This window comes from Pan troglodytes, chromosome 4, assembly GCF_028858775.2.
Source record: "Pan troglodytes isolate AG18354 chromosome 4, NHGRI_mPanTro3-v2.0_pri, whole genome shotgun sequence".
NCBI lineage: Eukaryota > Metazoa > Chordata > Mammalia > Primates > Hominidae > Pan > Pan troglodytes.
The window spans coordinates 168,855,578-168,880,907 of record NC_072402.2 but is presented as its reverse complement, the minus strand read 5'-3'; the positions used below and the strand labels follow the sequence as shown (position 1 = coordinate 168,880,907).

At 38.4% G+C, this 25,330-nt stretch overlaps 1 protein-coding gene across 9 annotated transcripts in view; it reads right to left on the bottom strand.

Annotated features, from left to right (window-relative positions):
* RANBP17 (RAN binding protein 17) overlaps positions 1-25,330 on the bottom strand; it is a 442,116-nt gene that overhangs the window by 77,530 nt on the left and 339,256 nt on the right. For all 9 annotated transcript variants that reach the window (XR_010157416.1, XM_001152068.6, XM_054684768.2 and 6 more), the window contains 3 exons: positions 22,900-22,988; positions 14,752-14,859; positions 605-687 (listed from right to left, as the gene is read on the bottom strand). Coding sequence is in view for 8 of the 9 variants with exons in the window: in XM_001152068.6 (XP_001152068.2) it covers positions 605-687; positions 14,752-14,859; positions 22,900-22,988 (280 nt within the window). In the remaining variant the exon portion in view is untranslated. The remainder of the gene's footprint in view (positions 1-604; positions 688-14,751; positions 14,860-22,899; positions 22,989-25,330) is intronic.

Here is a 25,330-nt window from a genome sequence, read left to right as displayed (position 1 = left end):
TCCATTCCTTATCTACATAAAGGTCTCAGAGAGTAGAGAATTTCATTGATGACAGTGTCAGAACTGGCAATTATTAGAGTTTATTGTAGTTTTAAGGCCCAAACTGCTAACCAAATACTATTTTGGACTTTAATTGAATAGGACCATCTTTCCTGTAGAACTCTGCTTCTAGAGGCGCAGTACCCAAAAGTTCTTCAAAATGAAATATTTACTGCTCTTTACAAGGATATTTTCCCACAATTCAGAGACATTCTGCTTTAAGCATTCCTTGGTTCAACATAGCAAACTCCCTGATGTAACTTTGAGCAATTTTGAATATGCTGTAACTTTTCAATATTCTATCTAGTGTATTCCCTCATCTACTGACACTGCAATTTTATCCAAAAGAAATTCATCAAGTTGGTCAGGCATGATTTAGTCAAAGGCATGCTGCTTACTTCTCCTGATGCCAATATGATAGCTACCTGGCTTTTTGCACTTGTATTACCGACTTCACAAATTCATAAAGATATGAAAGTTCAAAAGAACAAAATAACTAACATCTTTCTTTCCTCCAAAGAGATAAAACTATATTGCAAAGGCACATATGGAAAAGGACACTCACCATAAGTGCAAACCATTTTACTAGCTTCTCTGAAGAGAAGAATTCCATTAGGAGATGATACATCAAAATTCAAACGCTGGGATCTAAGAAATATAGAAAAAAATTGCCTATATGTGAAGATAAAGAAACCAAACACAGATTTAAAATGCCTAGCATTTTCATTTATAAGAAGTAGCAGCAGTACAATTGTCTCTTAAAGTTCCACTCCATTTTATAAACAATTGTTGATAAAATACGTATGCTAATTTCTTCACTCTAAAGATAGTAGGACAATTAAGAAGAATTATTTTCATTTATTTGCTAATTCAAAGAGTTCATTTTTTATCTGTCAAAACAATATCCTGACATTCTTTATCACAGATTTCTTGCCCCTTCTTTCATGCCAACTGGATGATGGATAATAATAAAACACCCCAGGTGTCTAAGTTTAGACAAATACTTGGATAATGATATATATTTCCATTTGAGATTTCCTACAGTGCCTGATACACATTTTTAAAACAAATTCTAAAGTGATGAATAGGAAATCTGGTACTTTTAAAATACTGCACATATGTGTAAAGAATTACCTGACACTTCAAGCATATTTCAAACACATTATAGTTTCCACTGCATACAACTTCAGTAAAGAGAAACAAATCTCATAAGTTCACTTATGAGTAGCAATTCTACTTTCCTGGCTCCTACTGGGGTTGGGCAAGTGTGAACAGGGTAAAGAACTAACATGACCTCCTGACATATTTGATTTTTAAACAATTGCTTTGGCTTTTAAGAAGCAGTGGCATTTTGAAAAAAGGATTAGCAAAACAAAAACTACCAAAAAGCAAGACATTGCTAAAGACCTGTTTACCAAGAATAAAACAAATTTTTGCTTTTCCATGCTTTTTAAAAATGCTGGGGAGGAGCCAAGATGGCCGAATAGGAACAGCTCCGGTCTACAGCTCCCAGCGTGAGCGACGCAGAAGACGGTGATTTCTGCATTTCCATCTGAGGTACCGGGTTCATCTCACTAGGGAGTGCCAGACAGTGGGCGCAGGCCAGTGGGTGCGCGCACCGTGCGCGAGCCGAAGCAGGGCGAGGCATTGCCTCACCTGGGAAGCACAAGGGGTCAGGGAGTTCCCTTTCCGAGTCAAAGAAAGGGGTGACGGACGCACCTGGAAAACTCGGGTCACTCCCACCCGAATATTGCGCGTTTCAGACCGGCTTAAAAAACGGCGCACCACGAGACTATATCCCACACCTGGCTCGGAGGGTCCTACGCCCTCGGAATCTCGCTGGTTGCTAGCACAGCAGTCTGAGATCAAACTGCAAGGCGGCACCGAGGCTGGTGGGGGGCGCCCGCCATTGCCCAGGCTTGCTTAGGTAAACAAAGCAGCCGGGAAGCTCGAACTGGGTGGAGCCCACCACAGCTCAAGGAGGCCTGCCTGCCTCTGTAGGCTCCACCTCTGGGGGCAGGGCACAGACAAACAAAAAGACAGCAGTAACCTCTGCAGACTTAAATGTCCCTGTCTGACAGCTTTGAGGAGAGCAGTGGTTCTCCCAGCACGCAGCTGGAGATCTGAGAACGGGCAGACTGCCTCCTCAAGTGGGTCCCTGACCCCCGAGCAGCCTAACTGGGAGGCACCCCCCAGCAGGGGCACACTGACACCTCACACGGCAGGGTATTCCAACAGACCTGCAGCTGAGGGTCCTGTCTGTTAGAAGGAAAACTAACAAACAGAAAGGACATCCACACCGAAAACCCATCTGTACATCACCATCATCAAAGACCAAAAGTAGATAAAACCACAAAGATGGGGAAAAAACAGAACAGAAAAACAGGAAACTCTAAAATGCAGAGCGCCTCTCCTCCTCCAAAGGAACGCAGTTCCTCACCAGCAACGGAACAAAGCTGGATGGAGAATGATTTTGACGAGCTGAGAGAAGAAGGCTTCAGACGATCAAATTACTCTGAGCTACGGGAGGACATTCAAACCAAAGGCAAAGAAGTTGAAAACTTTGAAAAAAATTTAGAAGAATGTATAACTAGAATAACCAATACAGAGAAGTGCTTAAAGGAGCTGATGGAGCTGAAAACCAAGGCTCGAGAACTACGTGAAGAATGCAGAAGCCTCAGGAGCCGATGCGATCAACTGGAAGAAAGGGTATCAGCAATGGAAGATGAAATGAATGAAACTAAGCGAGAAGGGAAGTCTAGAGAAAAAAGAATAAAAAGAAATGAGCAAAGCCTCCAAGAAATATGGGACTATGTGAAAAGACCAAATCTACGTCTGATTGGTGTACCTGAAAGTGATGCGGAGAATGAAACCAAGTTGGAAAACACTCTGCAGGATATTAACCAGGAGAACTTCCCCAATCTAGCAAGGCAGGCCAACGTTCAGATTCAGGAAATACAGAGAACGCCACAAAGATACTCCTCGAGAAGAGCAACTCCAAGACACATAATTGTCAGATTCACCAAAGTTGAAATGAAGGAAAAAATGTTAAGGGCAGCCAGACAGAAAGGTCGGGTTACCCTCAAAGGGAAGCCCATCAGACTAACAGCGGATCTCTCGGCAGAAACCCTACAAGCCAGAAGAGAGTGGGGGCCAATATTCAACATTCTTAAAGAAAAGAATTTTCAACCCAGAATTTCATATCCAGCCAAACTAAGCTTCATAAGTGAAGGAGAAATAAAATACTTTACAGACAAGCAAATGCTGACCGATTTTGTCACCACCAGGCCTGCCCTAAAAGAGCTCCTGAAGGAAGCGCTAAACATGGAAAGGAACAACCGGTACCAGCCGCTGCAAAATCATGCCAACATGTAAAGACCATCAAGACTAGGAAGAAACTGCATCAACTAACGAGCAAAATCACCAGCTAACATCATAATGACAGGATCAAATTCACGCATAACAATATTAACTTTAAATGTAAATGGACTAAATTCTCCAATTAAAAGACACAGACTGGCAAGTTGGATAAAGAGTCAAGACCCATCAGTGTGCTGTATTCAGGAAACCCATCTCACGTGCAGAGACACACATAGGCTCAAAATAAAAGGATGGAGGAAGATCTACCAAGCAAATGGAAAACAAAAAAAGGCAGGGGTTGCAATCCTAGTCTCTGATAAAACAGACTTTAAACCAACAAAGATCAAAAGAGACAAAGAAGGCCATTACATAATGGTAAAGGGATCAATTCAACAAGAGGAGCTAACTATCCTAAATATTTATGCACCCAATACAGGAGCACCCAGATTCATAAAGCAAGTCCTGAGTGACCTACAAAGAGACTTAGACTCCCACACATTAATAATGGGAGACTTTAACACCCCACTGTCAACATTAGACAGATCAACGAGACAGAAAGTCAACAAGGATACCCAGGAATTGAACTCAGCTCTGCACCAAGCGGACCTAATAGACATCTACAGAACTCTCCACCCCAAATCAACAGAATATACATTTTTTTCAGCACCATACCACACCTATTCCAAAATTGACCACATAGTTGGAAGTAAAGCTCTCCTCAGCAAATGTAAAAGAACAGAAATTATAACAAACTATCTCTCAGACCACAGTGCAATCAAACTAGAACTCAGGATTAAGAATCTCACTCAAAGCCGCTCAACTACATGGAAACTGAACAACCTGCTCCTGAATGACTGCTGGGTACATAACGAAATGAAGGCAGAAATAAAGATGTTCTTTGAAACCAACGAGAACAAAGACACAACATACCAGAATCTCTGGGACGCATTCAAAGCAGTGTGCAGAGGGAAATTTATAGCACTAAATGCCCACAAGAGAAAGCAGGAAAGATCCAAAATTGACACCCTAACATCACAATTAAAAGAACTAGAAAAGCAAGAGCAAACACATTCAAAAGCTAGCAGAAGGCAAGAAATAACTAAAATCAGAGCAGAACTGAAGGAAATAGAGACACAAAAAACCCTTCAAAAAATTAATGAATCCAGGAGCTGGTTTTTTGAAAGGATCAACAAAATTGATAGACCGCTAGCAAGACTAATAAAGAAAAAAAGAGAGAAGAATCAAATAGACGCAATAAAAAATGATAAAGGGGATATCACCACCGATCCCACAGAAATACAAACTACCATCAGAGAATACTACAAACACCTCTACGCAAATAAACTAGAAAATCTAGAAGAAATGGATACATTCCTCGACACATACACTCTCCCAAGACTAAACCAGGAAGAAGTTGAATCTCTGAATAGACCAATAACAGGAGCTGAAATTGTGGCAATAATCAATAGTTTACCAACCAAAAAGAGTCCAGGACCAGATGGATTCACAGCCGAATTCTACCAGAGGTACAAGGAGGAACTGGTACCATTCCTTCTGAAACTATTCCAATCAATAGAAAAAGAGGGAATCCTCCCTAACTCATTTTATGAGGCCAGCATCATTCTGATACCAAAGCCTGGCAGAGACACAACCAAAAAAGAGAATTTTAGACCAATATCCTTGATGAACATTGATGCAAAAATCCTCAATAAAATACTGGCAAACCGAATCCAGCAGCACATCAAAAAGCTTATCCACCATGATCAAGTGGGCTTCATCCCTGGGATGCAAGGCTGGTTCAACATACGCAAATCAATAAATGTAATCCAGCATATAAACAGAGCCAAAGACAAAAACCACATGATTATCTCAATAGATGCAGAAAAAGCCTTTGACAAAATTCAACAACCCTTCATGCTAAAAACTCTCAATAAATTAGGTATTGATGGGACATATTTCAAAATAATAAGAGCTATCTATGACAAACCCACAGCCAATATCATACTGAATGGGCAAAAACTGGAAGCATTCCCTTTGAAAACTGGCACAAGACAGGGATGCCCTCTCTCACCGCTCCTATTCAACATAGTGTTGGAAGTTCTGGCCAGGGCAATCAGGCAGGAGAAGGAAATAAAGGGTATTCAATTAGGAAAAGAGGAAGTCAAATTGTCCCTGTTTGCAGACGACATGATTGTTTATCTAGAAAACCCCATTGTCTCAGCCCAAAATCTCCTTAAGCTGATAAGCAACTTCAGCAAAGTCTCAGGATACAAAATCAATGTACAAAAATCACAAGCATTCTTATACACCAACAACAGACAAACAGAGAGCCAAATCATGAGTGAACTCCCATTCACAATTGCTTCAAAGAGAATAAAATACCTAGGAATCCAACTTACAAGGGATGTGAAGCACCTCTTCAAGGAGAACTACAAACCACTGCTCAAGGAAATAAAAGAGGATACAAACAAATGGAAGAACATTCCTTGCTCATGGGTAGGAAGAATCAATATCGTGAAAATGGCCAGACTGCCCAAGGTAATTTACAGATTCAATGCCATCCCCATCAAGCTACCAATGACTTTCTTCACAGAATTGGAAAAAACTACTTTAAAGTTCATATGGAACCAAAAGAGAGCCCGCATCGCCAAGTCAATCCTAAGCCAAAAGAACAAAGCTGGAGGCATCACACTACCTGACTTCAAACTATACTACAAGGCTACAGTAACCAAAACAGCATGGTACTGGTACCAAAACAGAAATATAGATCAATGGAACAGAACAGAGCCCTCAGAAATAACGCCGCTTACCTACAACTATCTGATCTTTGACAAACCTGAGAAAAACAAGCAATGGGGAAAGGATTCCCTATTTAATAAATGGTGCTGGGAAAACTGGCTAGCCATATGTAGAAAGCTGAAACTGGATCCCTTCCTTACACCTTATACAAAAATCAATTCAAGATGGATTAAAGATTTAAACGTTAGACCTAAAACCATAAAAACCCTAGAAGAAAACCTAGGCATTACCATTCAGGACATAGGCGTGGGCAAGGACTTCATGTCCAAAACACCAAAAGCAATGGCAACAAAAGCCAAAATTGACAAATGGGATCTAATTAAACTAAAGAGCTTCTGCACAGCAAAAGAAACTACCATCAGAGTGAATAGGCAACCTACAACATGGGAAAAAATTTTCGCAACCTACTCATCTGACAAAGGGCTAATATCCAGAATCTACAGTGAACTCAAACAAATTTACAAGAAAAAAACAAACAACCCCATCAAAAAGTGGGCGAAGGACATGAACAGGCACTTCTCAAAAGAAGACATTTATGCAGCCAAAAAACACATGAAAAAATGCTCATCATCACTGGCCATCAGAGAAATGCAAATCAAAACCACTATGAGATATCATCTCACACCAGTTAGAATGGCAATCATTCAAAAGTCAGGAAACAACAGGTGCTGGAGAGGATGTGGAGAAATAGGAACACTTTTACACTGTTGGTGGGACTGTAAACTAGTTCAACCATTGTGGAAGTCAGTGTGGCGATTCCTCAGGGATCTAGAACTAGAAATACCATTTGACCCAGCCATCCCATTACTGGGTATATACCCAAATGACTATAAATCATGCTGCTATAAAGACACATGCACACGTATGTTTATTGCGGCATTATTCACAATAGCAAAGACTTGGAACCAACCCAAATGTCCAACAATGATAGACTGGATTAAGAAAATGTGGCACATATACACCATGGAATACTATGCAGCCATAAAAAATGATGAGTTCATATCCTTTGTAGGGACATGGATGAAATTGGAAACCATCATTCTCAGTAAACTATCGCAAGAACAAAAAACCAAACACCGCATATTCTCACTCATAGGTGGGAATTGAACAATGAGATCACATGGACACAGGAAGGGGAATACCATACTCTGGGGACTGTGGTGGGGAGGGGGGAGCGGGGAGGGATAGCATTGGGAGATATACCTAATGCTAGATGACGAGTTAGTGGGTGCAGCGCACCAGCATGGCACATGTATACATATGTAACTAACCTGCACAATGTGCACATGTACCCTAAAACTTAAAGTATAATAAAAATAAAAAAAATAAATAAATAAAAAATGCTTTAGTATTAAGTACAATGATTACCTATTAGAAATATTATTATGAACATGATTGCTGGCATACAAGTTCTGATTAAAGAAATGCATATACATAATTTGCATTAAATTCTAGAGAAATATAGAAAAGATAACATTTTCCAAAATAACAAAATTTCACAAGGTAATTCTTAGGACAATTGTGCTAGATAAGAATCATTTGGGCCAGGCACGGTGGCTCATGCTTGTAATCCCAGCACTTTGGGAAGCCGAGATGGGTGGATCACCTGAGGTCAGGAGTTCAAGACCAGCCTGGCCAATATGGCGAAACCCTGTCTCTCCTGAAAACACAAAAATTAGCCAGGTGTGGTGGCATGTGCCTGTATCCCAGTTATTCAGGAGGCTGAGGCAGGAGAATCACTTGAACCTGGGAGATGGAGGTTGCAATGAGTCGAGATAAGGCCACTGCGCTCCAGCCTGGGCAACAAGGTGAGACTCTGTCTCAAAAAAAAAAAAAAAAAAAAGAATCATCTGGGGAGGGACCAAGATGGCCAAATAGGAACAGCTACGGTCTGCAGCTCCCAGCGAGACCAATGCAGAAGGCGGGTGGGTCCCTGACTCCCGAGTAGCCTAACCGGGAGGCACCTCCCAGTAGGGGGGCGACTGACACCTCATAAGGCCGGGTGCCCCTCTGAGACAAAGCTTCCAGAGGAAAGATTAGGCAGCAACATTTGCTGTTCTGCAGCCTCCACTGGTGATACCCAGGCAAACAGGATCTGGAGTGGACCTCCAGCAAACTGCAGCAGACCTGCAGAAGGGCCTGTTAGAAGAAAAACTTAACAAACAGAAAGCAACAACATCAACATCAACATAAAGGACCCCCATACAAAAACTCCATTTAAAGGTCATCAGCCTCAAAGATTGAAGGTAGATAAATACACGAAGATGAGGAAAAACCAGCACAAAAAACACTGAAAATTCCAAAAACCAGAATGCCTCTTCTCCTCCAAATGATCACAGCTCCTCTCCAGCAAGGGCACAAAACTGGACGGAGAATGAGTTTGATGAATTGACAGAAGTAGGCTTCAGAAGGTGGGTAATAACAAACTCCTCCAAGCTAAAGGAGCATGTTCTAACCCAATGCAAGGAAGCTATGAACACTGATAAAAGGTTAAAGGAGCTGCTAACTAGAATAATCTGTTTAGAGAAGAACATAAATGACCTGATGGAGCTGAAAAACACAGCATGAGAACTTTGTGAAGCATACACAAGTATCAATAGCCAAATCGATCAAGCAGAAGAAAGGATATCAGAGACTGAAGATCAACTTAATGAAATAAAGTATGAAGACAAGATTGGAGAAAAAAGAATGAAAAGGAAAGAACAAAGCCTCCAAGAAAAATGGCACTATGTGAAAAGACCAAACCTGCCACTGACTGGTGTACCTGAAAGTGAAGAGGAGAATGGAATCAAGTTGGAAAACACATTTCAGGATATTATCCAAAAGAACTTCCCCAACCTAGCAAGACAGGCCAACATTCAAATTCAGGAAATACAGAGAACACCACTAACACACTCCTTGAGAAGAGCAACCCAAGACACATAATCGTCAGATTCTCCAAGGTTGAAACGAAGGAAAAAATGTTAAGGGCAGCCAGAGAGAAAGGTCAGGTTACCTACAAAGGGAAGTGCATCAGACTAATGGCAAATCTCTCTGCAGAAACTGTATACGCCAGAAGAGAGTGGGGGCCAATATTCAACATTCTTAAAGAAAGAATTCTCAACCCAGAATTTCATATCCAGCCAAACTAAGCTTCATAAGCAAAGAAGAAATAAAATCTTTTACAGACAAGCAAATGCTGAGGGATTTTGTCACCACCAGGTCTGCCTTACAAGAGCTCCTAAAGTAAGTGCTAAACATGGAAAGGAAAAACCAGCCACTGCAAAAACGCACCAAAATACAAAGACCAATGACACTATGAAGAAACTGCATCAACTAATGTGCAAAATAACCAGCTAGCATCATGATGACATGATCAAATTGAAACATAATATTAACCTTAAATGTAAATGAGCTGAATGCCCCAATTAAAAGACACAGAAGGCAACTTGGATAAAGAGTCAAGACCCATCGGTGTGCTGCATTCAGGAGACCCATCTCACATGCAAAAACACAGACAGGCTCGAAATAAAGGGATGGAGGAATACTTACCAAGCAAATGGAAAGGAAAAAAAAAAAAAAAGGGTGGCAATCTAGTCTCTGATAAAACAGACTTTAAACCCACAAAGATCAAAAAAGACAACGACGGGCGTTATATAATGGTAAAGGGATCAACGCAACGTGAAGAGCTAACGTAAATATACATGCACCCAATACAGGAGCACCCAATACAGGAGCACCTAGATTCATGAAACAAGTTCTTAGAGACATATAAAGAGATTTAGACTCCCACACACTAATAGTGGGAGACTTCAACACCCCATTGTCAATATTAGACAGATTGATGAGACAGAAAATTAGCAAGGATATTTAGGACTTGAACTCAGCTCTGGACCAAGTAAACCTAATAGACATCTACAGAACTCTCCACCCCAAATCGACAGAATATACATTCTTCTCAGTGTCACAAAGCATGTATTCTAAAATCGACCACATAATTGGAAGTAAAACACTCCTCAGCAAATGCAAATGAACAGAAATCATAACAAACTGTCTCTCAGACCACAGTGCAATCAAATTAGAACTCAGGATTAAGGGACTCACTCAAAACCACACAACTACATGGAAACTGAACAACCTGCTCCTGAATGACTACTGGGTAAATAACAAAATTAAGGCAGAAAAAGTTAGTTCCTTAAAACCAATGAGAACAAAGAGACAACGTACTAGAATCTCTGGGACACAGCTAAAGCAGTGTTAGGTGGGAAATTTATAGCACTAAATGCCCACAAGAGAAAGCTGGAAAGCTCTAAAATAGACACCCTAATATCACAATTAAAAGAACTAGAAAAGCAAAAGCAAACAAATTCAAAAGCTAGCTGAAGACAAGAAATAACTAAGATCAGAGCAGAACTGAAGGAGATACATGAAAAACCCTTCGAAAAATCAATGAATCCAGGAGCTGTTTTTTTGAAAAAATTAACAAAATAGATGGACCACTAGCTAGACTAATAAAGAAGGAAAGAAGAATCAAATAGACACAATAAAAATGATAAAGGGGATATCACCACTGATCCCACAGAAATACAAATACCATCAGAGAATACTATAAACACCTCTACACAAATAAACTAGAAAATCTAGAAGAAATGGATAAACTCCTGGATACATACACCTTCCCAAGACTAAACCAGGAGCAAGTCAAATCCTTGAAAAGACCAATAACAAGTTCTGAAATTGAGGCAGTAATTAATAGCCTATCAACCAAAAAAAGCCCAGACAGATTCACAGCCAAATTCTACCAGAGGTACAAAGAGGAGCTGGTACCATTCCTTCTGAAGCTATTCCAAACAATAGAAAAAGACAGACCCCTCCTTAACTCATTTTATGAGGCCAGCATCATCCTGATACCAAAACCTGGCAGAGACACAACAAAAGAAGAAAATTTCAGGCCAATATCCCTGATGAACATCGACATGAAAATCCTCAATAAAATACTGGCAAACCGAATCCAGCAGCACATTAAAAAGCTTATCCACTACGATGAAGTTGGCTTTATCCCTGGGATGCAAAGCTGGTTCAACATATGCAAATCAATAAACATAATCCATCACATAAACAGAACCAATGGCAAAAGTCACATGATTATCTCAACAGACGCATAAAAGGCCTTCGATAAAATTCAACATCCCTCCATGCTAAAAACTCTCAATAAACTAGGTATTGATGGAACATATCTCAAAATAATAAGAGCTATTAATGACAAACACACAGCCAATATCATACTGAATGGGCAAAAACTGGAAGCATTCCCTTTGAAAACCAGCACAAGACAACGATGCCTTCTCTTACTACTCCTATTCAATGAAGTATTGGAAGTTCTGACCAGGGCAATCAGGCAAGAGAAAGAAATAAAGGTTATTCAGATAGGAAGACAGGAAGTCAAATTGTCTCTGTTTGCCGATGACATGATTGTATATTTAGAAAACCTCATCGTCTCAGCCCAAAAACTCCTTAAACTGATAAGCAATTTCAGCAAAGTCTCAGGATACAAAATCAATGTGCAAAAATCACAAGCATTCCTATATACCAACAATAGACAGGCAGAGAGCCAAATCATGAGTGAACTCCCATTTGTAATTGCTACAAAGAGAATACAATACTTAGGAACAGAACTTATAAGGGATGTGAAGGACCTCTTTAAGGAGAACTACAAACCACTACTCAAGGAAATAAGAGAGGACACAAACAAATGGAAAAACATTTGATGTTCATGGATAGGAAGAAATCAGTATCATGAAAATGGCCATCCTGCTCAAAGTAATTTATGGATTATAGATTAAATGCTATTCCCATCAAGCTACCAGTATCTTTCTTCGCAGAACTAGAAAAAACTACTTTAAATTTCATATGGAACCAAAAAAGAGCACGTATAGCCAAGACAATCCTAAGCAAAAAGAACAAAGCTGGAGGGATCATGCTACCTGGCTTCATACTATACTACAAGGCTACAGTAACCAAAATAGCATGATACTGGTACCAAAACAGATATACAGACCAATGGAACAGAATAGAGGCCTCAGAAATAACACCACACATCTACAACCATCTGATCTTTGACAAACCTGACAATAACAACCAATGGAGAAAAGATCTCCTATTTAATAAATGGTGCTGGGAAAACTGGCTAGCCATATGAAGAAAACTGAAACTGGACCCCTTACACCTTATGCAAAAATTAACTCAAGATGGATAAAAGACTTAAATGTAAAAACCAAAACCATAAAAATCCTAGAAGAAAACCTAGGCATTACCATTCAGGACATAGGCATGGGCAAAGACTTCATGATGAAAACACCAAAAGCAATTGCAACAAAAGCCAACATTGACAAACGGGATCTAATCAAACTAAAGAGCTTCTGCACAGCAAAAGAAACTATCATCAGAGTGAACAGGCAACCTACAGAATGGGAGAAAATTTTTGCAAGCTACCCATCTGACAATGGTCTAATATCCAGAATCTACAAGGAACTTAAACAAATTTACAAGAAAAAAACAAACAACTCCATCAAAAAGTGGGCACAGGATATAAACAGACACTTCTCAAAAGAAGATATTTATGTGGCCAACAAGTATGTGAAAAAAAAGCTCATCATCACTAGTCATTAGAGAAATGCAAATCAAAACCACAATGAGATACCATCTCATGCCCATTAGAATGGCGATCATTAAAGAGTCAGGAAACAACAGATGCTGGTCAGGCTGTGGAGAAACAGGAATGCTTTTACACTGTTGGTGGGAGTGTAAACTAGTTCAACCATTGTGGAAGACAGTGTGGTGATTCCTCAAGGATCTAGAACCAGAAATATCATTTGACCCAGTGATCCCATTACTGGGTATATACCAAAGGATTATAAATCATTCTACTGTAAACATACATGCACATGTATGTTTACTGCAGCACTATTTGCAATAGCGAAGATTGGAACCAACCCAAATGCCCATCAATGATAGACTGGATAAAGAAAATGTGGCACATATACACCACGGAACACTATGCAGCCATAAAAAAAGAATGAGTTCATGTCCTTTGCAGGGACATGGATGAAGCTGGAAGCCATCATTCTCAGCAAACTAACACAGGAACAGAAAACCAAACACCACATGTTCTCACTCATAAGTGGGAGTTGAACAATGAGATCACATGGACACAGGTAGGGGAACATCACACACTGGGGCCTGTCGGGGGATGGGGGGCAAGGGGATGGAAAGCATTAGGACAAATACCTAATGCATGTGGGGCTTAAAACCTAGGTGATGGGTTGATAGGTGCAGCAAACCACCATGGCACATGTATACCTATGTAACAAACCTGCATGTTCTGCACATGTATCCCAGAACTTAAAGTAAAATTAAAAAAAAAATCATCTGCCTATGGCTGACATAAAATACTTTATAATATACAATGCAATGATTTTTTCCCTTTAGTATTAAATGTTCTATCAGTAATACACAATATTAATTTTCTGGTTAAGAAAATGGAAATATAATTAAAAAGCAAACTAAATTTTTAATATAAAATACAAAGCCACCCTTCCTTTAAGGCACCTATGAGAGTGGCTTTTAAAAATGAACAGCTTTAAAAAAAATGATACGCACATTTCTTTATTTGCAAGGTCTTTCTTCATCTCTTGTTTTAGGGTAAAAACTTTAAATTATTGCTGTGAAAAACTCAGCACCAGAGATAACATTAGAGCTGCAACCCATACCCTTCCCTGTCTGGATACCTCCCTTCTAAACACATAGTTTACAAAGGGCAACTCATGAAACAGGATGGCTAAGTGACATGTAATTTGGTGCTAAGCCATATCCACAATGACATATTTTAAACCCAATTAGCTTATTGCCAGATTTTCTCTTTTAGCTACATCTTTGTTAATATTTATATGGAGAATATTTGAATTTCTGCCAGTCTATGCAAATTATAAGGTCAACTGGGCAATTTCAGAGAAGTATTATAGTTGCTCTCTCAATGAAAACTGTGAGTGTATAAATCATCCAAATACATGCATCTTGGCATAAAGGAAGAAGCATAGCTTAGAAGTGAAAGCAGGAATAATTCCCAGAGCTTCTGAGGCAAACTATGTTCCCATGAATTGAATTGCTGTGAGAACCAGTTTCCTTATCCATCAAATAAAGCATCTCAACTCAGAGACCTCTAAACTTCTTTCCTGCTTTAAAATTCTATAGAATTGCATTTAAGCACTGAAATAGTTAAAATAGCTGCCCTCCCTTCATTTCGTACCTTTGAATTTTTAAATAATGGTGGCTGCAGTCTTCCAATTTATTTTCCATTTCCCTAGTCCCCATAGACAGCCAAGTATACTGTACTTCTTTCTCTCAAAAGGCCTCAATCGTATGTCTCTAATTCTGTTTTCACTAATCATCTTAAGTCTTGGTTCCTGGGCTCTTGCTAACTACCTTGGAAATACACAAACCAAAAAAGAAAGTCTGACTGTTGGAGATTTCCGCTAATAGTAGACTGTTTTTCTCACTGCCTGTCACACTGCTTACCTGTTTTGCATAAGTTCTGCCATAAGTTTCAAGATGGGAGTTGTACATGCTGGCTCTCCATACCACCGTTCAACAGCATTCTGAAGAAGGGGAAGGTACGTTGGGTACCTTTTATAAAGCCTGTTAAAGAATTTAAGGGTCTAAAGAAATACTGTTCCTGGAAATTAGTGCCACACACATACACACACACACACAAAAGGGAATCCACATTTGTTCTATATTTATACTAATTTGTTCTATGTCTATACTATACAATGGCATTTTATAAATTGCGCTCCCTAACCTGCACAGATATACATACATTTTTGGGGTTGCTGGCAATTTGTTCTTATTTGTAACATGTCCTACACGTTATATTACTTTGTTCTTAGAATACTGTATAAATAAAATACACATTTTTAAAGTATCATATAAGCAGTACATTTAAAGATTTATGCCTAATGTTGTAGGAAAGGAAAATAAATTTAGTGAATGAGGATAAAAATATATTTGAGTTATTATTATCAGTTTCTTGGGTACTATACTACTTAGAAAAATATTTTTATTATGAAATTAATAAATATGTAGAAGTAGAAGGAACTAGTAATAAACCTCACATATCTCTCAGTTTCAAAATTACATTATTCTTTTTAAAAAAATATTGTTGAATTGCTCTTTTTGGTCTCACTGTAGCTCCAAGGAATATCTGGGATGTTGGCTTGAAGAAAAGCTTTGAGTAACTATTAATCTACTCAACATCAGTGTCACTAAAGATAGTCCCATGTACACACAAGGAGACATTCTCTAACATCCTTATTAATGCTAAGGAGTATATGCCTCTGATAAATCTATGCTGAAGGCCATCAGAACCCGGAAAACTGACCCAGCTCCACTGGCCCTTTAATTTACACTGGGTATCTCCTTGCCAAGTAGACATATGAATATAGGATTAAGGTCCCAAACTGTAGCAGAAAAACTCTATGTCACTGCCTTAATTTCTCTTTTCTTTTCCCAATCCTCAAGTCTCTTTCCGATGTTTTCCAACATACTTGCCTTTTGTTTCAGATCAAAATGCTCAACTAAATGACTTAATGGTGTTTCTTTTCAGTGTGGTCCGGGTAGAAATCTCCATGGTGAGGTCATCACAATTTTCTTCCTTGCTCTTAGAATAAATTTCAAACTCCTTAGCACGGTGTTCAAGGTCCTTTAAGATTTGGTTCTTGGCTACCTCCAGCTTCATCTCTTAGCATTTCTGCTCTATGATTTAGCTTTTCATAACTCCCTGCAAAACCACTAATGCCAGCTCTTATCTCCATTCCCTTATAAACCACTTCTTCTCTCTAACATATCCCTGTCTTTCAATACCTAGCTCAAGTTTTACCTCCCATGGGATGTTTTCTCTATTTTATCCAAAGGCATCAGTCTCTTCCTCATCTATGTTCAATAAGCACCCATGACCATATCTCTCTTACAACACAGTATGTTAGGGTTGGTTGCTTGTGTTATTTGTCTGCCCCATTAGATAGTGCATTTCTAAAGAGCAGAGACCCTATCATCTTCCTGCTAATTTCTATTTGAATGTCAGATTTCAATATAGGTGTCAATTATCCCAGGAGGCCTTCTCTGACATCACATGCACTTGCCTCCTACCTCTCCCTAATGGGTTAGGAGTGTCTCCTGTGTATGGTGGTGGAACCCGGTGCTAGCACAATCATAGTACTTGTATATCTCTCCTATTATAAGCTTTTTGAGGGCATATACTAAGTACTTATTGAATGCATGGCCTGACACAAAATAGATTTCAATACATATTTGTTGCTATAAACTTGCAACCTAAAAATGAAGTGTAGCTTATTTGATTAGAACTATTTAATTGTGTTTTTCACTTGGGAGCTTTAGAAAACAGTTCACATGATGTTCAATGAAAATAAGGCATCTATAACTTTAAGAGTGGTATGCTTCCTAAAAGTGCAAAAAGCAACACTTTCTCCTATTAGACAGACATACCATGTTAAGGCTGCATTTGTATGTACTGAAACAGTTTTCTTATCAACTATTTTCTGAAGTCCTATTCTATAACAAGCATTGTTTGACACTTTCCAGAGACACCAGTAAAAAAACAAAAAACAAAAAACAAAAACCCTGCCCTCATGGAATTTATATTCTAGTAAACAAAATAAATATACATTAGAAAGTACTTCAAAGAAAGTCGGGCATGGTGGCTCACACCTATAATCCCAGCACTTTGGGAGGCTGAGGTGGGTGGATCACTTGAGGCCAAGGGTTCGAGACCAGCCTGGGCAACATGGTGAAACCCTGTCTCTACTAAAAACACAAAAATTAGCCAGGCATAGTGGCGCTCGCCTGTAATCCCAGCTACTTGGGAGGCTGAAGCACAAGAATTGCTTGAACCCGGGAAGCGGAGGTTGCAGTGAGCCAAGACTGCACCACTGCACTCCAGCCTGAGTGACAGAGTGAGACTCTGTCTCAAAACAAAAAGTACTACAAAGGAAAATAAGGCAGGGAAGGGGGATAAGAAGCGAGTATATATGTGAGAATTAGGTTTCAGTTGGATGAAAATAACAAAAATAAAGTCAGTCCACTTGATTAACTTTATTTTGACTGTTATCAGACAACTTACTGTTTTGTTTCTATGGATCAGAAAAGCTGTTATTTTTGATAGATGTAGATACCATGTGCTATGTACTATGCTAAGGGCTGGGGATCCAGAGTTAAGAAAGGTATAGCCTTTTTTTTTTTTTTTTTTTTTTTTTTTTTTTTTTTGACAGGGTCTCGTTCTGTTGCCAGGCTGGAGTGCAGTGGCACAATCTTGGCTCATTGCAACTTCTGCCTCCTGGGTTCAAGCGATTCTCCTGCCTCAGCCTCCCAAGTAGCTGAGACTACAGGCGAGCGCCACCATGCCCGGCTAATATTTCTATTTTTAGTAGAGACGGGGTTTCACCATGTTGGCCAGGATGGTCTCGATCTCTTGACCTCATGATCCACCCACCTTGGCCTCCCAAAGTGCTGGGATTACAAGCATGAGCCACCATGCCCGGCCAGGAAGATATAGCTTTTAATCTTGGGGAACACATGCTCAAATCAGGGTGACCAACATATAATAGGGATGCTTTGAGTACAGAAATTCTGAACCAATGCCACAGGGGTACAGGTGAGAAAATATTCCACCAAGGGACCTCCTGAGCACAAACTCATTAGTGGGAATGCATCTGGAAGGCTCATGAGAAAATGGATTCAACCCAAATCTCAGAACCTAAGAATATCAGAGGCACACATAGGCCTCTGCAAGGCATCCTATAATGGCATTAGGACCAGGATATTTTTCAGAGCACACAGTATTCACTACGGGATAAGGCAGGGAGATATAAGGGGATGCTCCTTTTTCTGTGTGGAATGAGAGTGGTGCCAATTCTAACATGCTTCTGACAGAGGTGACTGCCACAGAGAAAATGAGGGATTATTGGAAAGCACAATAGAGAGGTTAAAAGGGCTGCAGAGTGAGAGTGCCAGGCTCAATTACAGGGTGAGAACTAGAACCCACTCTAGGAGTTTACTTTTCCAATGGCCTTGTGAGGACTCTGTACATATGAGTAGGAAGAAGAGAATGGGAGCCCTTAGGTAGAAGCACAGATCTAATTGCTTTCACTGAGATCTTCTCAATGAATTTCTAAGGTCCACATCAGATAAATTAAAAATCAAAGGCATTAATGATATGACACTGCCTTACAGGATACCAAATATGAAAATGTGAAAAGTATCAAGTTTACTTCTTTACAATATCTATCCATCCGTCCGTCCGTCCGTCCGTCCGTCCATCTATTCATCAGTTGTTAATACCAGAAGGCAAAAGAATTTTCATTAAAAGTGTTAGGAGACAAGGGTTTGGGGATGTGGTTCCAGAATAGAAATAGCTTGCCAGTTCAGAGCTTAAAGGTACTCCATGAATATGTAAACATCTGGACCTTTGTTCACAAGGGGACTGCTGCTGGAAGCCTTTCCTCTTATGTCTGGCAAATGCCTATCCATCTTTCAAGGCTTTGCTCAACTTTCACTTCTCTTGAGAAGCTTTCTCTATCTTGCAAAAAGCACTGCTCTTTTTCCCATACATGCTCATATAGCCCTTTGCATGCATCTCTGTTATAACGCACTGACATTTTATTGTTTATTAGTCATGTGTAATCAACTAGAGAGTGGGCTTCTAAAGAGCAATCATTTTATTCATTCTTTCATTCCTTTTGCCTGGCACAGAAATAAAACTAAAAAAAAAATAGCTTGCTGAACAGTGAATTTTCAGCTTTACTTTCTTCTCTATTTCAGTTTGCCCAAAATGATACTGCCAATTACTTTCTTCTTGAAAACAATTCTGATTTTCTTAGTCAATCAAAACCATTAGTTTCTTTATACTACCTATGGAATAAGGGTCTAAATTCCTTAGACTGATATTCAAGAGTCCCAAACAAACTACATTTCCAACCATGAAATGAGTGGTATCTGTAACAAAACATCTTCACTACTGACTCCCTAAACCTGATGCCTAGGCCAACCGAAAACCTGTATTTCTTCCTATTTCCATATGGTCCAATCCTACTTATTTGGTTAAGACCCAAGGAAACACCTTCACCTTTCCAGAGAGCCCTTCCTGATTCCCCAGCTAAATGCACTCACTGTCCTGTTTGTATCTTTGTTATGGTTCTTAGCACTTTCTATATTTGATTATAGTAATTTATGTAAATAAGAAACTGACTTTGTTTGGGGTAGTATCTATATTCCTCATGAACCTAGCACAACCCTTAGCCCACTTTGCTGAATAAGTGAGCAAATGGGATTCCTTTGTCTCATTATGTATCAGGGAACAGAACTAACAACAGCTGTAGAGTATTTACTTTATGTCAGCCACTGTACTGCGCCCTTTACATAATCACAGAATCATGACACTTCTTACAACATACCTGTGAGATAGGTTTTATTAGTCTTGTTTTATGGAAAGCGAAATTGTGATTCTGGGATATTAAGTAGCTTACTCAAGACCCACAGTTTAAGTGGTGAATCCAGGACTGGAATCTAGGACTGTCCTATTCCAAAGTTTGTGCTCCTCTATGTATCTTGTTATCTTGCCTTGCCATTGTATAACAGCACTGACTTCCTGATTAAAAATCAGTGAGTTCAATGATCAGATTTTAACAGTTAAAAGACTGCATATGAGGAAATAATGTCATACAAATTCTTAATTTTTTTCCCAACTTCCCTCCGGATTTTTGATACTTCAGTTTAAGTATGATCTAGGAAAATTTTAAACAAGGAGATCAGATGCACTGCAAGCTAAGGTGTTTTCTTATTGTTGCATTCCCATCATAGGGGCAAAGAAGTATGTCAATGATCTTCCTTCAATTCTCCAGCCCTGGAAACCATTTATCAAGATGGTTGCTGTGTAGTTTCAGGCAATTTAGTTTTGGAAGGACAGAGTGAAAAGCAATGTAGTTTGTGTGGCAGTTAATGCAGTCAGTGTTTATAGAAATGTTTTTGAATTAAATAGCTAACCACTAAAATAGCATTTTATCAAATAATCGCCATAAATAAAATGCATTTTGACTTTAAGATGACATGTGCTCTTACAGGATGTTTCTTCTGCATGCTAAGGATTGTATAACAAATTAAAGAACACACATTTATGTGGATAAAAGGCAAATAAACTTTCCCCAGCAGTAATGTGGAAATCATCACTGACGGTTTGACATATCAATATTTCAGGAAAAATAAATGACTTTCATATCCATGGCATTTTTTTATCATACTTATTCATTTTTGCATTACTTGAATACTTTGAAAAGAATCTGTACTTTATCACCTGAAACTGCTTAAAGTATTTCAAAATATTTTAATAAAGCTTTTTGAATTATCAAATAATATAACTTTTAAACAAATTTTACTATTATTATAAATATTTGCTCTTCATCCCTCGCCCAAAGGAAAACTATAAATCTTGTCTCAACTGAATGAACACCATTTATCATATTCATTTTGTTGTCAATACAATTATGAAAAGCCCTTGGCCTTTTCCCAAGGAAGCTGATTTGCTACTGAAACTCAATTATTATAAGCAACGCCAGTACCAAACCACCCCATTTGGCAATCTAACACAGCTTCTGGCATAACTGACACTTCTCTCCGCCCCGACCCTGATAACTTCAACATCTATGGTCAAATGGAGGAGACAAAGGTTTCTAGTTCACAACAAAACATTAAGTCCCAAGATTTTCCATTTGCTATTTTCTGCCATCTGCTGGACAAAAGTTTCATTTCAGAAAGGTTCCCCCGCTACCCCCAAAGGAGCTAAATAAGGAAATGGAAAACAATACAGTATCTTCTCTAAATTTCAGGCAGTATCAATTACGGCAGATAGTTCTTCTTTGACACTGAGGGGAAGGTTTCTGACCTTGACTCTTGGTTGAAACTGTTGAAGAGAAAAACATGAAATGTTAATCACTAGATAGCCTAGAGTTGTAGACTGGTTTCAAGATCACCATCGATATTACAGTGCCCAAAGTAGACTTTTATTATTTTTCAAATAATGAAAAATTTTGATTTTGAGAGTTGCTCTTTATGTTTAGAGAAATAAAAGAGTCAAGCTGGGTGCAGTGGAGCACACCTGTAGTACCACAGTCCCAGCTAGTCGGGAGGCTGAGGTGGGAGGATCGCTTGAGCCCAGGAGTTTGAGTCCAGCCTGAGCAACATACAAGACCCCGTCTCTTAAAAATTAAAAAAAAGGCAGAAATAAAAGGGTCATATATAATTCCAGTTTAACTGTCATTGTTAAGAGAATTTTAAGACTTTCCATGTTGAAATTTCATAATCTCTGTACATATTATATGTAGATAAAAACCATGTGCATGATTACTCAATGACACAAAAATTTTATCTGTAACCCTTCTCTGGGTACATAAATCTGATGAAGTATATTTTAATAATAATTAAAGATATGTCAGTATCAAATTAATGTTTAAAAATTTTTATAATATGCAGAGTTCTCCCTAAAACATGCCTAGATCCCCTATTAGTTATATTTTTGGCCATAACTGTGGCATAGTAGTTGACAGTTACCTTTAAGAAGTTTCTATTGCAATTTAATTTACAGGAAACTTTGGATAAGGAGGGTTTAAACAAAGTAACTGAGAAATAGTTTAGATTAAAAAGTAAATTAGCTTTCAGATTATATAATTTTTTTTCACATGCTCTGATGGTTTCATGCATAAAAGACACGAAAGCATTATATAACACTTAGATGACTTGCATACAATATCGCTTCCTGCTGGGATCAAACATAAGTCATATAACACTATTAGAACAATATTAATGACCATTTACAACTACCAAAAATGTGCCAGACATTATACAGAGTACACTTTACCTATTTTAATGGTTACAATATACCATGATACTGAATTATATCTGTTTTCAAATGAGAAAACCAAGACTCAGACAGGTGAAATGACTTGCCAAGGTTCACAACACAGTAAATGAAGAGCTGGGATTTTAAGCCGGGTCTGTCTATCACCAAAGTCTATGCTCTTTTAACTCTTTTACATGATAAGGCATTTCTGTGGGGGATTTTTTTTTTTTTTCCTGTCTGTACTAACCCTTGGCAAAGGTCAATTCAAATTTTACACCAAATGACAAATCTTGACTTATTTATTTTTCCCTTTCCATGTCCATTCATTATTTTCACGATAATGAAAAACTGTGGCATGATGAGTTAGGCCTTGAAGAGATAAAATGATCTTCCCAGCCTTGCTAATTGAGATGGAGATTCAAATCCCCCTCAAAAATGTCAAATGGTAGGATTCATTGATCCCTAAAGATGTTAGCCAGATTATCCCTTCAACTCCAACATAAACAATCATTTGGGGGAAGTCATTTTTAAGTTACCAATATTTAACGGCACCAAAAAAGTGACCTCTCTGAGCTGGGTCTCCAAATACTGTGCTCAGTTATCTGCCCTGCTGCCACTGTGCTGTAATTTTTAGCTGATTACACATTAGTTCATTTAGCTTTGTTTCCTCTTCCCTACTGTGCCATACTATTAAACGAAAGCGAGGGGCCTGGCATCCCTCTGTGCACAGAGCTGGTATTGTCACAGTGTAATAAGGATACATCCAGTCAAACAGCATGGTGTAGCTGGTCTTTGTGTTCAGTGCAAAGGCAATCCCTCGAAGATCTCTTGCCAGCCCGATCAACATACGCTGTCAGTGGGAAAGAGACACAGTAATTGATTTTCACGTTAGCGCAGAGCAGATGGAGTAATAATCAGGCAATAATGACCACATATCTGATTTTGATTCATTAGCTAAAATGTCTCGTTCAGACCTCTTTCTACAGAAAAGCACAGACTCTTTAAACAGACCATCAAATCTGCTGATCAACTCCACTTTACTTCTTATAAATTTAGCTAAGTCATAATTCCAGTAGCGTAGCTAAGCATTTAGAGTCTTAATATACTTTGTTTCTGAATAATGCCAAATCTGAAAAAAAAGATGAGGATTGATAATTACACAAAACAGATATGTACAGGGTCTAGACATTATTTAATAACAGCAAATCTTGAACATCGGCTTGCATGCAAGCGGCCCCACAACATAATTTAGAGTCTATCCTAGAAAGGCACTGGCATTTAAAAATTCCTAATGAATATCCTTAATAACTTCAGGACAAAATAAAACTGGCCAAGTGACCTACTGGTACTATGATATACGCAGAATGGCAGTCACATTCCCCAAGTGAGGAAGACGTAAGGAAAAGAGTTCTATATTTGATGTCATAAGACTCGAATTTGAATCCCAGCTTTAAGACTTAAGGCAAGGCAATTTATCAGGCTTACTTTTGTCATCTATAAAAGGGGCTAATAATGCATTTCTCACAGAAGCACTGTGCCAAATAAATGTGATAAATTTATGTGAAAATGCCTAGCAGAGCTTGATACACAGTAAATGTTCCATAAGTATTTAGTTTTAGAGAAAAAAACCAAAAACTTGACTCTTGAATAGAAGAGATCTGACTTGTACTCTGGACTCTTAATTAAGCTGTCCTTAGGTTGATGCTTGGGAAGAGAAAAAGAAAACCCATGAACAGATGCTAGAATGTCGGAACAAAGAGCACAAATAAACATAATTACAAAACAAGGGGGTGCGATAATTGAGATATACAACTGTGACTTCTAAAGATACTGTTTCATTGCAAATACTCAGCTAGAAAATGGTCTCTGAACTTTTTTTTCTACCAGATTTTCTCCTTTCTCACACTTTGGTAATAAATGAAAACCTCTTTAGGAAGGAGTTCAAATTATTATTAAGCAAACAGTGAATCCTGACCCTCCTCTTAATGGCTGATTCAATTAATTTAATTTCAAAGTAGCAAATAATAGTTTAACTCTCAGAAGTATCTAGAATTTCTCATCTTCTCCATTCTTTCTGCCTAAGAGATGACTCAATATAACTGGATGTTATTTATAGGAATATTCAGTTTCTGCACTGTCTAACAGTTCACAGAATGATGGTTATCTGAATTTCTGAATCTTGAAAACTCTGAATTTTTGTTTCTGCTCCTTTAAATTACTTACTCCTTTTTTTCTCATGCTCTCACCAGTTCTTGTTTTTCTATAACCAGCTGGCCTCCTTGTAGTTCCCTCATGTAACCTGCCGCTTGTTTTTAAACATTTTGCCTTTTTATATAGCCTTTTTTCACCACCTGAAGCCTGTTCCTCTCTTTCTCAGCTTTTCACACTCCTGGCAGCCTCCAGAACAAAATACATCTTCTAAGAAGCCTTCTTCAAACTATTCTATTCTGACTCCTTGGCTTTGCAGTGTTTCTATTAAAGTAGGCTTCTTGTTCTATTTTTATTAGGTCCACTTACAAGTTTCAGGCTATGCTTCAAATAATTTTAAGCTTCCACATACACATGAGATATCTACCACTTAAGTCTAAATTAGTCAACAAGAACCATGAGTTTTACTTTCTTTGTGTCTAGTACAAAGGGCTCTAAAAATATTTTAAGACTATCCTCGTTATACAAAAATATTAATTTTTATTTTATCACAATTTTTTCATTCCTTAAACGATATCAAATTAATAGAAGTGGTCTATAGGACTCAAATCTATTGGCTTTTTTTTTTAAAGTGGCAAAATGTGGCTATGAAATTATATCAATGTTTCATTCTAGAAAATGTTACTACAGAGGAAGCATATAATAATGTTTTAAATGAATTCAACTGAACAGAAAAATTCAGTGGTAATGTGAATAAGAAATAGATTTCTTATGCTCAAACAATATCTTTTATCTCAAAGCAGCAGATAATACTGCAATAATCTACATGGATACACAAACAACACTAAAGAGAGTGTTTTCTCAATAGCCAAAACATATCCAGCCCCCATATGAAAAAGGAAAGCTGTTAACTAAGAGCTCAACCAGCCTACTAAGTAATTTGAGCGTAAGAGGTGATCTTATTGAATTTGAGGAAAGGAGGAGCTACAGTTTACCATCTCATTTAAAATAGTGCAAAGAGTTTTATTTTAAAAGTTGCCTCTC